General features: G+C 35.5%; 1 protein-coding gene across 7 annotated transcripts in view; it reads left to right on the top strand.

The window, feature by feature from the left end:
• The window catches only part of TTC29 (tetratricopeptide repeat domain 29), a 290,487-nt gene that overhangs the window by 110,797 nt on the left and 160,848 nt on the right, over positions 1 to 18,842 (top strand). For all 7 annotated transcript variants that reach the window (XM_054486394.2, XM_054486390.2, XM_054486393.2 and 4 more), the window contains one exon: positions 3,903 to 3,988. In XM_054486394.2, coding sequence (XP_054342369.1) covers positions 3,903 to 3,988 — 86 coding nt within the window. The remainder of the gene's footprint in view (positions 1 to 3,902; positions 3,989 to 18,842) is intronic.

Here is an 18,842-nt window from a genome sequence, read left to right as displayed (position 1 = left end):
TTTTTATAGTTGTCAGTGTATATGTACTGCCTTCTTTTGTTAAATTTATTTTTAATATTTTATTCTTTTGATGCTATTCTAAATGGAATTGTTTCTTAATTTCATTTTCAGATCATTCATAACCTGTATGTAAAAGTAAAACTGACTTTTCTATATTGATCTTATAGCTTGCAACCTTGTTAAACTCATTTATTAGCTTTGACAGTTTGTTATGGATTCTTTAGGGTTCTCTATATACAAGACTATGGTATCTGCAAATAAAGTTTTGCTGCTTCCCTTCTATCTATGTGCCTTATCTTTTCTTGCCTAATTTATCTGACTAGAACCTCTAGCGCAACAGTTTTAAACAGAAGTATGGTATTTTCTGAGGGTTTTTTGTAGATGCCCTTTACTACGTTGAAAAAATTCCCTTCCATTCCAAGTTTGTTGAGGGTTTTTAACATGAAAGGGGGTTGGATTTTGCAAAATGTTTTTTTCCTACATCTATTGAGAAGGCCATGTGTTTTTGTCTTTTATCCTATTAGTATGGTATATTATACTAATTGATTAGCATATGTTGAACCAACCTTGCATCGCTGGGCTAAATTCCACTTGATCGTGGTGTATAATCCTTCTTATATGTTACCGATTTGGCTTTGCGAGTAATTTTGTTAAGGATTTTTGTGACTATATTCGTAGGCGACATTAGTTTATAGTTTTCCTTTCTTGTAACGTCTTTGGTTTGATGTCAAAATAATACTGGCCTCATAGAATGACTTGGGAGGTGTTTTCTCTTGATTGCTTAAAAAGTTTGTAAAAGATTGGTGTTAATTCTTAAAATATTTTTAAAAAATTCAGCAGTGAAATCATCTGAGCCTGGCTAGCCTTTCCTTCTGGGAAGTTTTTAAATTACTAATTCAGTTACTTCACTTGTTATGAATTTATTCAGGGTTTTTATTTCTTCTTGAGTCAATTTCAGTAGTTTGTATCTTTCCAGGAATTTGTCTATTTCATCTACTTTATCTAACTTGTTAGTATGTAATTGTCCACAAAATTCTGTTATAATCCTTTTTATTTCTGTAAGGCCTACAGTTATTTACCTTTTTTCATTCTTGATTTTAATAATTTAAGGGTCTCTTTTTTTTCTCTTTTGTTTGGTCTAACTAAACATTTGTTAATTTTGTTGACTTTTTCAAAGAATCATTTTTTGTTTTGTTGATTTTCACTATGGTTTTTCTATTCTTTATGTTATTCATTTCCACTCAAGTTTTTCCTATTTCCTTCTCTCTCTTTGATTTGAGTGTAGTTGTATCCTCTTTTTCTAGTTTTATAAGGTGGAAAGAACTTTCTTATTTTTAAATATAGACATTCATAGCTATAAATGTCCCTCTATGCACATCTTAGTTGTATCCCATACATTTTGATTTGTTGTGTTTCCATTTTCATCCATCTCAGAGTATTTTTTGGTTTATCTTGTGTTCTTCTTTGACCCATTGTTTATTTAGGAGAATTTTTAATTTCCACATACATGCAAGTTTCCCAAATTTAATTCTATTATGTATTTTTAATTTCACATTATTGTGAATACCACCTTATCAATGGAGTCTATTGTGATGACCATACTTAATATTGAAACCTGCTTTGTCCTCTGGACCCCCACTTGGCTCTCCCAATTCCCCTTACCCTGCTCTATTTTCCCCCTGGAACATTTGTCAGCATACACCTTACCACATAATTATTCTTTATTATTTATTTTCTCTCTCTTTATGCCTCTGTCCTCTAAAACATAAGTTTTGATGTGTTACTCAATTTTAGTAGTGTCAAGATTTTAGATCTAACCTTTTCTTTTTGGTTGTTTTTAATCCTATTCTTACCGACATTTTTCTCTGTTATGTTATTGCTTTCACTTTATCTTAACTTTGTCTCTATTCGTGTGCAAGAAAAATTCTCATGCTTAAATACTATTTAAAAACTAATATTTGGTGTTTCCAAACTGTATCAGTAGTAATAGATGTTTTCTTTCCTTTCTCCTCTTTGCTGAGCTTCCACTCACATAAAATTAGATGCGGATGATGGTGCCATATCAACCCAGCCAGTTGCTAGTGCTTTAACACAGTTACACCACTTGACACAGAAAATACATACCACATACAGCCAACTTTTAACTCTAATAAGTAGCTTCCTGTCACAGCCTCTTTCTTCTATTCTGTTTTTCCCTTCACTAGTCCCACCTTTATCCCCAGAACCCATAATCCTGTACCAGAGAAAAAGTTAGGGCCCAGCTGAATTTTAAGAATTAAAATTCCCCTTACTGGATTACTGGCATCATCACCTCTGATAAGATGAGATCTTGAAGGTATAATTCTCTGCAATTGGGGAATAGCTAGAGAAGAAAAAAATACTGTCACTGGCATTTGCCATCTTATTTCCTCGAAGTCTTCAAAGAGCCGCTGCTTCAGCAGTGGTTATTTGGTGAGTGGTGAGAGTGAATGCAGCATGAAATGTTCCAGCTGACATCCTTCATGGTTGGAATGTGGAGGTCAGAAATCTAAGGATACTTCCTGTATTAGTCTATTTTGCATTTCTATGAACGAATATCGGAGGGTGGGTAATTTATAAAGAAAAGAGGGTTTTTTTTGTTTTGTTTTGTTTTGTTTTTTTGTTTGTTTGTTTGTTTTACTTAAAGCTTCACGGTGCCAGCATCTCCTTCTGGTGAGGGCTTCAGGAAGCTTCCAGTCATGGCAAAAGGCAAAGGGGAGCAGGCATGTCATATGGCGAGAGAAGGAGTAACAGAGATGGTAGGCTCTTTAAAGCAATCAGCTCTCATGTGGACTAATAGAGCAAGAGCTCACTCATTACCATAAGGATGGCACCAAGACATTCATGAGGGATCTGCCCCCATGACAGACACCTTCCACAGGCACCACTTCCAACACTGGGGATCACATTTCTATCTGAGATTTGGAGAGGACAAACATCAAAACTGTATTACTTACTTTCCAAAGACCAAAAACAAAGGTTAGATCACTCAGCATTTGCATTAGCCAGGAGTTAGTCACATTGGAAGCCAATGTTACATTTAATATACTAAATATAAGCAAGTTATATATTTGCCAAATGGTATGAGGTATGTCATGTTGAACCACGTTATATCTTTACACATTTTGCTTTTGAAAAGAAGTGGTTAATTTCTGAAAAAAATTAGTAAGATATCGCAGGAATTAGAAAGACTAACTTTCTTGCAAAAAAGATGATGAAAAGCATTACCAGTGATTAGTAAAGAAAAGCGTTTGGATTTCAAATATGCATGGAATTTTGTACCAGGAAACTAAGCTCTGTCAGTTACTGTCACCTGTGCTTTAATCAATAGCTCTTAAACAGAACGTAATCAGAATAAAAATTCATTAATTTGTGAATTATCTGCAGTTAGAAACTAAGCTGAATGTGAGTCCATGTGATTGACTATGAATGTTTGTGCACCATTTAAGGTTGTTATCCATTATCAGTTGTTTTACGTATGTAGTAGCAACTATGCTGGATGACTATAAGCCTTTACATGCTGGACTAGTATAAAAATTATACACGAATGTCAAAATGATAATATTGGGCTGTGTTTATAAAGGGAAACCCCTTTATAAACTAAATATAAGCAAGTTATATATTTGCCAAATAGCATGAGGTATGTCATGTATGAGGTGTATAATTATATTGCTAAAGCATCTTAATTTAATATCTGTGATCCAGGTAAATTGTGTTTATATCAGCCTTTTTTTTCCAGTATACAGCTAGGTTTTGGGGATTATTGATAAAACTGCATACTTTTAAAAATAATAATTTTCTACTGTCTTGAAAAGCAAGGATTCTGTTTGTTGTAATAAATCATTTCTTGAATAGTTGGTAATTTTTTTACATCTTCACTTCAGGAAGTGACAAAAAGATGGAAGCGGAAGCCTCTTACTACTTGGGCTTAGCACACTTAGCTGCTGAGGAATATGAAACAGCATTAACAGTAAGCTAAACTTTTAATCACTGCCATTTTTAATTTTTATTGTAGTATATTTATTTTATTTTCCTATATGTTATTACAAGGCCAATAGAAATGAGTTAGGCCTGACATAGGTGTGCCTATTTACTGAGATTAAAGTAGAATAGCAATATGCTAGAAGCATTTTAAAAATCAGTTTTATTGTTTATTGAAGGTACAGTGGTATGTAATCAATTACTATGAAGTGCTTTGGGATATGTGAAAGTTAAATAAATGGAGTAATATGGCCCTCCATATGCCCATATCAACAAGGACAAGAGGAAATAGGTTTAAGTGATGGTAAAAAGTAAATAACAAAAAAGAAATTACAGTCATTTTATAATATGATTTGGGAAATTTTGCACACACAAAATTGCAGTTATAAAGCAAACAGAGTGAGCTGCGTTGATGTATATCTTCAGTGCAGGTAGTGGGGAGGCAACAGAGGTGGAGGCGGGTGTTAGTCTCAGTCTGAGAAGTAGCCTGCCCTATAATCAAATCACTGTTCGGCTACTTTGCAACCAGGTTTTGTTTGGCTAAAAACAAACAAATAAAAATGTCAAGAGTGATCTTTGCTGAATTATAACTGAAGTCATTTTTTCTTCTTCTCTTACCTCTACTATGTATTTAAAGTATTTCACCTACATCTCTTATAATAATCTCCAATGTGATACACAATATTGGATTAATTTTTACCTTTTGGGATCTTCTTTGTTCCTTTAGATATTTTTTGCTAAGTAGAATTCCTATATTTGGGCTAGATATTCTCCTCTAGCCCCCTTACAATTGGATATCATAGAAAACTTAGGTTTTCCTAGATGACTCTTATGCTTAATATTTTTAAATTAATGATTAGCATTCAGCAAAGCTTTGTTTCTGATACCTTGGGGAGCACAGAGACCAACCAGATGCACACTTCTCTTTAGGAGTTAATTTAATGAGGGTAAACAACTTGCAAGCATAACCACAATTCAAAGTAGGATGAACAGGGGCTTTTTAAGTGCAGAGGGAAGAGTGGTTGGTTCCAACACTGAAGACCAGCGAGGTTGCACCAAAAAAAAGTTTTTGAGAGACAGGATTTACACATGTAGAAAACATGAGAGTCCACAATGATAGAACACCAGATATGCACGTGTGCCCACATGCATACACACTCAACATGGACATAGTGTGTTGGGAAGGACTTAGGTGGAAGATGAGATTCAGTTGGAGGTCAAATTGGAAAATTAGGTGAAAACTAGCTCATAGATACTCTTTCTCTCTCAGGTAATGCAAGCACAAAATAAATTCAAACAATACAATAAAATTCACAATGAAAACTAAATTTTCTTTCCCTCCCTGTACTCAGTCTCACAGTTCTTTTCTCAGAGACAAACACAGTTACACATTTCTGGCTTATCTTTCCAAAAATATTCTATATATTCAAATATCTAAAAAGTGCATATATATGTTTCCTTTGTGTTATTTAGAAAATTGTTGCATTTTATATGCACTGTTCTGCACCCTGAGTTAATTTCTTCCATACTAATGCATAGAGACATGCCTAGTTTTATTATTTTAATTTTTCCAGCTTCATTGAGATATGATTGGCAGATAAACATTGCATATATTTAAGATGTACAATGTGATGTTTTGATATATCTATATATTGGGAAATTATTTCCCCAATCAAACTAGTTGGCCTGTCCATCACCTCCCATATTAACCTCTTTCGTATGTGTGTGAGGACACGTTAAGATCTAGTCTCAGTAAACTTAAAGTGTATAATATACCATTATTAACTATAGACAAGTCTCATTGTATTTATTTATTTATAATTTCAACTTTTAGATTCCGGGGTACATGTGCAGATTTGTTATCTGAGTATGTTTTGTGATGCTGAGGTTTGGGGTATGATTGATCCTGTCACCCAGATAGTGAGCATAGTACCTGATAGTTTTTCAGCCATTGCCCTCCTTCCTCTAGTTGTCTATTGTTCTCATCTTTATGTCCATGAGTACCCAAGGTTTCGCTCCCGCTTATAAGTGAGAACAAGTGGTATTTGGTTTTCTGTTCCTGTGTTAATTTGGACAAGCCTTATCTTAAGGGGTCTACATGATATCCCATTGTGTGGCTGTGCCATAATGGATTCAAACATCTTCTACTGCTGGGCATTAAGGTTGTTTCACATAACTTTTATTGTAAAGGATGTGGTAGTGAACAGTTTCATCAGATGTGACAAATTTATCCATAGAATAGATTCCTAGAGGTGGAAATGCTGGTGTGTCCTATTCCTAGTGGTGTAGGATAGTCTAGTAATGAATAGATTGAAGGAGTATTTGACATCCAAGGGATGAATTACTTTACTTGAAACTGTTACTCCTTCCAGAAGAGTATTGAAATTGTTTCTCTGAAAGTACATGTGAAGCTTAAGTCCCTGCAACCTATTAACTGTGTGACACTGGGCAATTTCCCTTACACTCTTTAAGTCTCAATTGCCCCATCTATCCAGTGGGACTAATAGCTATACTTATTTCATAAAGGGTAGTGAGTTAAATGTTAATCCCCTCAAAAAAAAAATCTACTTCCTAATCCCTGGAACCTGTGAATGCAGAGGTAACTAAGTTAAAGATCTTGAGATGAAGTGCTCATTCTGGATTATCTAGGTGGACTCTAAATATGAAGACAAACATTCTTATAAGAAAAAGGTGGAAGATTTGAAACAGAAGACAGGAAGCCACATGTGCAGAGGAAAAGACCATGTGAAGACAAGGGCAGAGAGTGCAGTGATACAGCCACAAGTCAAGGAATCCCTGGAACCGCCAGGAGATAAAAGAGGCAAGGAAGGATCCTCTCCTACAGCCTTTAAAAAGATCACAGCCCTGCTGATGCCTTGATTTCAGACTTGTAGCCTTCAAAGCTAGAAGAGAATATATTTCTATTATTTTAAGTCACTTAGTTTGTGGTAATTTTTATGTCAGCCCTAGAGAACTAATAAGAGGGTGATAATAAGAGATAATTTAATTTATGTAAAGTTTTAAAAGACTGTCTGCCTGGTTTGTCATAAACCTTCGATAATTATTATTTTTTTATTTTTTCACTAATCTAAGTCTCTGGACTTGAGCAGTAATAGTGAAGATGGAAGAAATTAGACAGATTCAAAAGTTATAAAGGACTTGGTAACAGGCTAAGTATAGGAGGTGAGGGAAACAGAGGTGCGAAGATGGGCCCTGAGTTCCTGGCTGTGGAACTGGGTGGATGCTTGTGTTGTTTACGGGGGTAGGGAATGTGAAAGGCTTGCAGGGAAATGGAGAGTTCAATTCTGGTTATGTAGAACTGGAGGAGTTTTAAAGGTATTCGAGGAGAGTTCAAGTAGACAGTTAAATATGATGGTCTGGAGCTTAAAAAGAAGTCTAGAGTGGAAATATTATATGTAAAAGTTAATTTTATGTGTCAACTAGGCTGGGTCATGGGATGCCCAGATAGCTGGTGAAACATTTCTGAGTATGTCTCTGAGGGTGTTTCTGGAGAAGATTAGCATTTGAATCGGTGGGTTGAGTAAAGCAGATGGTCTTCCCCTATAAATTTGTATGTTTTCAGCAAATTGAAGCTGTGGAGTGGATGAGATTTCCTAGAGAGAGAGTTAATAGTGTTGAAAGAAAAAGGCCTAGAGCCAAATTGGATGAAAGAGGGAGGTACAAAATAGCTTAAGCAGGAGTATCCAGGAAGGCAGGGGGAACATAGAATAGATGATTTCATACCAGGTATTTCTAAAAAAAACGGACATGCAAACTGCACATTTTTGCAAACTGCAAAATCCTGGGATTTGGGCTGGAATGAGAGCACTCTATGCAGATATTTCCAGTAAATGTATCTGGATTGGAATTAGGTTTAGTTAATTCTTTTTTTTCGAGACAGAGTCTGGCTGTGTCACCCAGGCTGGAGTGTAGTGGCGCGATCTCGGCTCACTGCAAGCTCCACCTCCCAGGTTCACACCATTCTCCTGCCTCAGCCTCCTGAGTAGCTGGCACTACAGGCACATGCCACCACGCCCGGCTAATTTTTTGTATTTTTAGCACAGGCGGGGTTTCACCATGTTAGCCAGAATGGTCTCGATCTCCTGACCTTGTGATCTGCCCGCCTCAGCCTCCCAAAATGCTGGGATTACAGTGGTGAACCAGCACGCCTGGCCCAGGTTTAGTTAGTTCTTGTTATTTAATTCTCCAGCCAGAGTGGAGGCTTCGGGAAACTAGGCAAGGACGTATTCCAGCCCTCAGGCTCACTGCTGTCATCCAGTAGCCTTTGCAGTTGGGAAAAGCCTGGGACTTTCTTCAGAGCCTACATTTTGACAGAATGTTTGTGGAAGAATATTGTTGCCTTCTTGGACACAGCTCACCCAGAACTGCAGACGTGCAGAAGCCAAGCACAACATTTGAACAGAGCTTTGCTTTGACTTCAGATTTGAAGGCAATGTCTTTTCACTCTCCTTAGTGTCCTGTCTTAGCCACTTTTTCTATTTCCTTTGAGTTAAAAGGACATTCTTCAAATTTTCAATTGAATCTCCTTTTACTTTTTTCTTTCTGGACCTGATGAAAGTAACCATGTTTCATAAGTGATCTATTATCTGCTTGCAAATTTCAACATATCTTCCTATCTGCAGGGTCTTCTGTGATGGCATTCCTTCTAGCTTACAATATTTCTGTTAGAAATCTATAGCAGGACAGAGCACTCCTTATTTAGTGAATATATTGTGTGTATATATACATATATATATATATATATAAAATGATAAAATATAAATAAATATGTAGGATTGATTCCCTGATTGGAGATCTAACCAGTTATGTAATCACAAAGTAAATATTCAACATATATTTTTTAAAGTTTTCTTTCAAGATCCTCTTTTATTCTACTTTCCCACCTTGCATAGTGTTACCAACATTGTCTTCACCTGTTTTAAAGCACTACTGATGTTCCTGTCATAGTGTAGCTGTGAAGAGAGGTAAGAAAGCTCAGAAACTGCTTTGTTGTGTTAGATTTAGCGTTTTCCTTTCCTTTTCATATTCAGTCTATCTTTAATTGTTGTCATTAATTCCATATACCATTTTATCTTCTCACTTGTATTTCAAATTGATGAATTGGAATATTTTCAGATTTTCAGTATCTTGCCTCTGGATTCAACTTCTATCTCTCACAATTTTCTTCCTTCCAATAATGTTATTCATCTATCTAAAGATTTTTACACATTTTTTTCAAAGAAACTTGGATAAACACAAGTGAATATTCCTAATCAATAATTCTATTAATCTGAAATAGAAGGAATTTTGAAATTTTGCTAATGTATCTTAATGGAAAGGCTTTAATTTATCAGTAAAGTATTAACACAGTAATAGAAGAATGTGCAGACAAGCATAGGAATAAAACTTTGGTGATTCATTCCTTGTTGATAAAGGGTTCTTTCCTGAACGATAGAATACAGCTAAACTAAAAACAAATAACAGATTTATTTAGGGCTGAAACACCTACTAGTAAGGAAAGAGCATTTGGTAAAGAGAAAAAATAGTTACACTAATAAATCTGTGCAAGAGGTCATGGAGACCCTGACATTTAACGAGGAGAATGCTACCTGCATATGCCATGTGCTGGGGAAGGAAAGCGTAATTCCCTTTGGCCATCATCAAATTAGACCTGTAAATGTTCTAAGTAGGGTAAATTCCAAATTTTAGGAGGTATATTATAAGGTCCTAAGATTTGAAAGAGAAAAATATTTTACCAAGAATCACATCTAAGGCCTTGTGCAAAATTGGACCAGCCACATACCAACGTAAAGTTATTTTAAGGAAAAGGAATGGCCTTGCTTAGCCGTTCGTTTTTATGTATGAATTTCCTTTCTCCCTAAATATATCAATGCACTTAATGATTCTAGGAACACCAACTTTATTCAATCTTTAAAACAGGCAGAGAATTATTTGCTTTCTATTATTTTGCAATATTGTAACTTAAAAATGATACTATGAAAACAAAATTCAACAGATTGATATTTCATTTGCTTTTTTTTTTATTTTTATTTTTATTTTTTTGTTGTTGAGACGGAGTCTCGCTCTTTCACCCAGGCTGGAGTGCAGTGGCGCGATCTCGGCTCACTGCAGGCTCTGCCCCCCGGGGTTCATGCCATTCTCCTGCCTCAGCCTCCCGCGTAGCTGGGACTACAGGCGCCCGCCACCTTGCCCGGCTAATTTTTTGTATTTTTACTAGAGACGGGGTTTCACCGTGTTAGCCAGGATGGTCTCGATCTCCTGACCTCGTGATCCGCCCGCCTCGGCCTCCCAAAGTGCTGGGATTACAGGCGTGAGCCACCGTGCCCGGCCTTCATTTGCTTTTAAAATACAGGATTCACCCCATTACTATTATTTATTCCATATACAAAACAGTAGCCATCTCTATGTTTACATACATTAGCATCTTTGTAACAGTTTAGAATGCTTCTAACATTAGTGTTAGCTTGTAGATGTGGTTGACCTATATGTCCAGCCTCACCAGTAGCATCACATAGAAAATTGCAAATAAGTAATACAAAATAGTCTTCCCTCATCTGAGGTTTTACTTCCCACGGTTTGTTGCTGGTGGTCAACCACAGTCTGAAAATATTAAACGGAAAAATTTTGGAAATAAAAATTCGTAAGTTTTCAATTATGCACCATTCTGAGTAGCACAATGAAATCTCGTGCTGTTCCACTCTGTCCCATTTGGCACATGAATCATCCCTTCATTGAGAGTATCCATGCTGTATACGCTGCCTGCCTATGACTGCATAGGAAGAAACAGTGAATATCGGATTCAATACTATCTGAAGTTTCAGGCATCCACTGGGGGTCTTGGATCATATTCCCCACATATAAGGAGGAACTACTGTATCAGAAGAAATATTCCAAAAATTTTTATTTGATATATATTTATTAACAATGGAGGATATGTATCATGTGTGTAAAATAATATATCCTTAGGGTTTCACTAAAGTAATACATTTTTTCAACTCAATAAATGTAAGCAAAGATAAAGCCGTACTGTATGAGAAACGATTTCTATCAATGATTTATTTGCTTTGTAATGTTTAGCTGACAGAAAGTTTTGGGGGGAGAGAGTTCTTACAGTTGTTTCCACTTAGTTGCTTTCTGTATATAGTTTACCTCTCTTTTAAAAGTCAACCCATTGTTTATAGCAGTGGGTTCTTAAATCAAGTGATAATATAGCTGATATGCAAATACCTTGGCAGATTTCATACTGACAAACCAAAAACTAATCTCTTCTTTGGTCACTTTAATAAGTGAAGACACATTTCTGTCTATTGCTGAAACCATTATGCAACCCAAATAAATCTCAGAGTTCTCCATGGCTCAGTCTTTGTATGATGACATATTAAAAGAAAAGAAATCCAGCAATCTAAACTGAAAGTAATTTTAATTTCTACTTAATTACCCTTAAAGAACAGTAAAAGAGATAATCTTAACTCACAGCACCATTATTTCTTAAAATCCTCTTTTCTTCTATTTCTCCAACTTTTAAATTTGTCTATCACAGGATATTCAGAAGCCCATATCTTTATGTCACTCCCTAAACCCAAAACTCCCCGGCTGTATTCCACTTCTATGTTGTTATCACTCCTCTCTCTTCTCTCTCTCCTGCCTTCTTTTCTCTTTCAGGTCAATAAATCTTGACTCTTTCAGCAGTCTTATCTCTACTTTGCACAACCCATTCCTCTGAAAAATTATAACTGTTATGTGTGTAACAGAACCCAGTAGGGATAACACTGGTTTGAGAGAAAAAGGAGTGTCAAATGGGTTATGCCAGAATTCATAGTCTGGGAAAGGCAAGGAAAGCAAATACACTTGCATTAATCATATTTTAGATTTTCTTACACTGTATGTAAGAAATTCTTGAAAAGCGTATGTCAGAAGAAAAAAATGTAAATAAAAAATAATAAACAAGAGGGGAAGGAAATGAGAACAAAGAAGCCAAGGCAAAGGAGGAATCAAGAGAGAGGCTGTCTGAGACTCAGTGTTCCTTTGGGTCCTTTCTGTGTCATTTCCCATACTTCAGCTCTAGAGTTCTGAATGTCTGCAGGATATAATAATAGGATGAATCTTTCTGATGGACACCACATTTATTCTATCTGTAGTTTGAATCAGTTTGTCTACAAGAGCAATGGCCTCTTCATATCTGCATTCTCACTCTTCCCTATCATCTCCTGGCTGCATGTAGATGACAGTTGGGGCCAGTTTAATATGACATCATGATATTAGAGTTTCCTGGAATGCATATAGGTGCTCACATCTGCTACCAAATCTTTGATTGTTAGACATTTGTATGAAGTAAAGGCAGTAAGTACTAGCATTTCTCAGATAAGGCACTCTCAAAATGCTTTCTAGAGAGTACATTTATCAACTCTTTGGAGTGAGAGGACAACAACATCATTAATTGATGGGCTCTAAAATCAAACTAATCAAGCATAGAATCCCAGATCTGCTACCACCTCACCATGTGACATTGAACAAGTGACTGACTTAACCTTTCTGAACATTAGTTTCCTTTTCTGTAAGATGGGGATAATCCTACTCTGTAACTCAGGACAGCCTTGTGAGAGTTAAGTAAGAATATGTGTCTGAAATTTGTAGCATGGGGCTTAACACACAGATAACTAGAACTATTATGTTACTATTAATATACATAAAATATTTTTTTCCAAAGTGCTAGATGATCATACATCTATGAAATCACAATGTCTGGCTTCTGCTCTAGACCTACGGTATTTTCAAACCCCTAGTTAGCATAGGAACAAATGTTAAATGTGTTGGTAAAGTCTACACAGTTAAAAGTATTTGAAGGAGAAGTTGATGTACATATATTACATGATAAAGAGCATGTTAATGGAATATAGGTCAAGTCATACATAGCAATGGCATTCTAATTATAAGTGGCCAAATATGTGAAATGGCTGTAGGTTTGGATGTACAATGTTCATATCAGAGGTAACTGCGGTACAGAAAGAGCACATGAGCCTTGGAGCTAGAAGACATGGATTTTAGTCCTGTCTGCCATGCACTAGCTGTGTGACCTTAGGGTAGTCACTTAACTTCTTGGAAGCTCAGTTTCGTTTGTGAAATAACAATACTAATGGCAGCTTCACTGTGTCTTTGTGAAGACCAAAATTTAAAAATGTATGTTTACACTTAAAATTATAAACAGTTCTCAAATGTAAAATACCATTATCACTACAGATTGATGTAACTATAACTAGATAATGATAGCAATGATACTGTAGTAGGTAGTATTTATTGAGTATGCATTCAAAATCTCTACTTCATTCTTTATTCTTAATTGTAATTTACTATTTATCATATGTAAATTACATAGTACCTAAATTTTATCTTTGTATTGGCACATATTTTTATATAATGGAAAGAAGATAAACCAACATTTTGTGAAAAGTATTTTATTATTAATTTATTAATTACTTTTCTTTGGGTTAAAAATATGACATTTATTTTTTAAAAATTGAGTTATTTCTTTCTTTAAACATCAGAGCTACTCATTGCCCATTAAACAGAAGTTGTCTTTACTCGCCAGTTAGAAATCCTTACCTAAAATTTACCCTTCCATCCTTGGTTTAATGGTCTGGGTAACCGAGGGGAGCTCAGATGCTGCCAGAGAGGAAATCATGGCCCCTTCTCCCAGAGGATGGCTGGTTATCATTATACATAACATGCAGACAAGCCTGCTTGCAGCCAGTTTGCCTCCTGGTGGTGTGTAGTTCATCACCAGCTTCTAAGGCATGCTAAAGAGGGCTCGCCACTCAGCTTGAGATGATTCAGGTGTAGGCTCAGCGGTCTCAGCAGTCATTTTCCTGCTTTACATCAGAGTTTTCATCTGCTTTATCCTTTTGTCCTGTGGCCCACCTCAGGCAGTCTCCTTCTTGGGGACTCTAAAAGGAGCAGCTGTTACAGATCCCATTTCCCCCAATTGTTGTGGCTCGGACCTCTTTCTGTTTAGCATTACCCTCCACACACACACACACACACACACACACACACACACACACACTTCCACCAGTACACAAACAGCGTCTACCTTATCTTCATTTCATAAGTTTTGCTAAGTAATATTCAAAATATTCAGTGTCTGAAATGCAAAAGAAAGGGTTTTTTAAAACCAACATTAAAAGGAAATAATATTTTCTAATTTTGAAATATGTATTTATTTACAAATTGTATAGAAAATGTCTTATTCAGAATTATTATACAATAACTTAAGGCATAGTATAAAAATGTATTCCATATCTGATCTTATTTTGAATAGTTACTTGGAAATAGCCTTCCTTGGAAAACAGCATTTTAGGTAGTTTAATAAAAATATGTTTTAATACTTGGGGAATTACGAAAACTTAAAATGTTTTACTAATAATTTTGTTATTGTTATCTTAATCTTTAAAGTTTTGTCCTTTCTGAAACATTGAAACAGGTAACTTTATGGTACTAATTTAACATAGTTTCTGTAGTAAAGATCACACAATAGAATCTTAGTAGATTGAATTTTTTCATTTCCTCATCAATGGGGAGTATCTTTAAATCATTTTTAATTTTTTAAAATGTCTCTAATTTTTTTACATATTAATAATATTTTAATTAGTGAATAATATTAATAATGTTACAGTTTAGGAAAATATGCATCTGTTTCTTTTTTTACCATGATTATAGTATTTGTCATATAAATTACAGTATTTGTCATTTAAATGACAAAAGCATGTAGAAAATCAGAAAGCTCAAAAAAATTAAAATATTTATTTTTTGAAACAAATCTGTACAGTAGTAATTTACAATTTATAAACTTTCCTACAAATAAAGAAATGTTTTATGTCAGGAAAGAAAGTTTGTGGCCTAAATTAATATAAATACAAATTTTCTAGTAATAAAATTTATTGATTTTTTTTAACGTGAAAGCTAGTTTTAGTTTCCCTTGAGACCTAGAATACCACTTGGGCCAAAACTTCATGATTATTTTACTTATTCGTTTTTTAAAACGTACTGCTACAGTAGCTCTTTACAAAAAAGCTGAAGTTTTTGTATCTAGGTATTCACATTTTAAGAAACAGTGCAAAAAGTTCTGATACTCACTGTGAGAGAAAAATGAAGGAAAGGATAAATTTTTTATTTAGTGCATCCTAAAAGGATGAGGTTCAAAAATCTGAAAATTGAGTACTCTAATCAACTATACTAAATAGTGACATATGGAACATAATGTATGTATACTCCTTAAAGTTCAAGGCCTAGCGTATGAAAATGTTCGCTGGAGCAATAAAGCAACCTGCATAGTTCATCACAAGACTAATTGTATGACAGACCTAGAGGCAATGGCACAGCTGTTAGCACTCGTTGATCTAGAGGCTGCGAAAGAAGAAGAGGCATTACACCTGGAAGAACCCAGAGAAGATTATAGGATTAGATGTGTTAAACAGGAATAAGTGTGTGGGTCATACTTCATCATTACAAATTTAGCCAAATTATATATAATTCCTCTAAGAGATGAAAGGGGTAACTTCAGAAAGAAAAAATGTAATCAAATATATTAAAACTTATCCAAAACATTCTCAAAGGTGTCTTTGGTGTAATTATGGATCTACAATTAACAGTAACATTGCATTTAGAAATTATACAGTATAATTGGTGCACAATAAAAATAACATATACTAGGATTTAAAAATAGCATTAATACCATACTCCTAATATTCAATCCATATACTTGTAAAAAACTCTTTTACCCAGTAATTTCAACTTTCTCCCTTAATCAACACATAAGTTTCATTAATAACTAATGAAATGACTTTAAGATTAAATCTCCATTTTTTTCCCATGACTATCCTCTATTGACCCTTATTTGTTTGTTTGTTTGAGATGGAGTCTTGCTCTGTCACCCAGGCTGGAGTGCAGTGGCAAAATCTCTGCCCACTGCAACTTGCGCCTCCCAGGTTCAAGCGAGTCTCCTGCCTCAGCTTCCAGAATAGCTGGGATTACAGGCGCACACCACAATGCCCAGCTGATTTTTGTATTTTTAGTAGAGATGGGGTTTTGCCATGTTGGCCAGGCTGGTCTTGAACTCCTGACCTCAAGTGATTCACCTGCCTCAGTCTCCCAAAGTGCTGCTGGGATTATAGGCATGAGCCACCATGCCTGGCTAATTTTTGTATTTTTAATAGAGACAGGGTTTTACCATACTGGCCAGGCTGGTCTTGAATTCCTGACCTCAAGCGATTCACCCGTCTCAACCTTCCAAAGTGCTGCTGGGATTACAGGCATGATCCACCTTGCCTGGCCCCTTATTCATTGTTTTTAATGATGAAGATGATGGCCGAGAATAGAAAAAGAGAAAGAAGATAAGGGAACCAACTAATCCACAACATGGCATTTGGCACCTGAACAATCAAGGATTGATTATATAGATGTGTGTAACAGCTTTCTTTTGTGAGCATTTCAAGGGAGGAGTTTAATATTCTTTTGCACAAAAGCATGACTTTGAGGCAAAACATTAGAAAGTTAGAAAGCCAAATAGTGTGAAAGGTTGGCAAGGATGTGAGATTACAAGAACTGCAGTTAGGAGGGTAAGCTGGTGTGGCTATCATTCCAAGAGTGATGGTGTGAGTGAAATTCTGTACGTGATTTCCTGGTGGTACACCAGCCCACTCCTGGGAATATCTGTCCCAGAAAAACTCTTTAGGGACACATTAGAGAGGGCTTATGGAGGGGAAAGGGAGTAAGAGTGAGGATGGAGGATGAAGGAGAAAAATTTATTAAGAACAATTGAGGGGGCAAGCACAGACCAATGATAAAAGTGTGCCCTGCTCTAGGGAGTATGGCTAACTCGATTCTATGTGCCAGAGTTTCCAAATAAATAACGTGAAATAACCTGGTCACAAAATATTTTTGATTGCAACCCGAATGTGTCACATAGTTCTTGCTCAAATACACATTTTTGGACATTTCGTAAAAGCTTACAAGGCATTCTTTGAGTTTTTACAAAAGCATGGGCAGCAATAGGTGAATGCTTTTGTACTGTTGAACTCACTACCTTGATGACTTGGTTCGGGTTTTCCCAGAAGCTGAGTTTGAGACGTGGAATTGAGTACATGTGGCTTATTTGGGAGGGATTCTATCAGCCAGGGAGTCAGGCAAAAGAAGGAAGCCAAGAAAAGGTGCATTGCCAAGCCAGTTATTACTGTGGGCAAATGGATCAGTCCTGCTGGAACGCTCTAGGAAACAGTGTAGAAACAAATCAGTTATCCCAGGGGAGAGATGAGGGAGCTGGTGTATTTATCCACCAGTTTCCACCATTCATTGGTTAAGAGTTGCTTCCAGAGACACTAAAATTCCCTGGAATTCCAGTTTACCATGAGCCCAGCCATCAAACAGAAGATCCCAGGTGCTGGCCTGAGCAGCCCTTGGCCACTCTGTCAGTGCAAGTCACTGACAGAATGCAAGTCACTTAGCTTGTAGGCTTCCTTTTCTGTATCTGAAAAATAGGAATGATAAAGTTGCTGCGGCAATTAAACAAGATAAAGAAGTAATGTGCCTGGCACTTAGTAAGCATTCAGTAAATGATAGCTTTGTTTTAAGGTTTAAATTTTGCACATCTTTTGACTCAAGAGTTGCTCATTTTGGAATTTACCTAAGGGAAATAATTAGTAATGTGTGCAAATATTGAGCTGTAATATTGTTCATAAAATCGTTAATATATACAGAGATTTAGCTATAACCTCTGTATACAATGCTATAAATGCTGTTTGGAATGGTGAAAAATTCAGAAAAAAAGTAAATGTAAAGTAATATCAAATTGAATAAATCATTGTTGGGTATCCTGTGCTGAAATACAATGCAGCCAATAAAAATTACAAAATGAATAAACATTTTATAACAATAAAAGTATTACTGATATGTTGAATAAAAAATCAGGTTATAAAACATTGTACATTATGACCCTACTTATATATAAATACATATATATGTAGTGCATAAATAATATATGAAAATGCTAGAACTACCAAACTGTTTTTGGTGGTTATCTGTAGAAGCTGGAATAATGAATGACTTTAATTTTTCTGTTTTTGGGGGAGATTGGTATCTGTATTCTCAACATTTTCTACAATTAACACATATTGATTTTGTAATAAAAAATAAAAGAAAAACTACTTAAAAAGTAAACTATTATATCTTTCCATTCCATTAAAATTTAAAGGTTTTAATTAATGTTTTTAATAGGTTTTATATAGGTTGTTCATAGTAAAAATCTTTAGTGTAGGATTGATTGTAGCAGGTTAGTCACTTCAACAGCTTATCTCAACCCACAACATTAAAGAAAATTATTAAATGCTTAACAAGTAATAAAAGAATTTAAAAATTAATTCATCAAGTAAAAAATAGTCGTATAAATTATAAAGCAAAAACAATAAAATAGGGAGAAAAATACAGCTATATAGATTCTGAAGTCCTGAGTAATTTTGTCCAAAGTCCCTATGATCAGAAATGGTAATAATTATGTTGATGATGTTTTAAACTTCAGTTTAGTGCACAGTGTTGAATAATAGGTCTGGGAAGTTTCTTTTTGGTCGGGTAGATTGTTCCTATAGTGCAAGACTGCATTATCCACATGGAAAAGAGACATATACCAGTGCCATTCTTATAATAGGGAGCAAGAGCTAGAGAAGCAACAGGAAAGCTGTTGTTCCCTCATTGGAGCGGGAGCAGCAAGAGTAAAGGCCTGGGAGGGCAGCAAAATGCATCCAGCCAGGCTGGAGTAGGAGCGTTGCAGGAGTGAA

Source organism: Pongo pygmaeus, chromosome 3, assembly GCF_028885625.2.
Source record: "Pongo pygmaeus isolate AG05252 chromosome 3, NHGRI_mPonPyg2-v2.0_pri, whole genome shotgun sequence".
Taxonomy (NCBI): Eukaryota; Metazoa; Chordata; class Mammalia; order Primates; family Hominidae; genus Pongo; species Pongo pygmaeus.
This window is presented reverse-complemented; position numbering and strand designations above follow the sequence as displayed.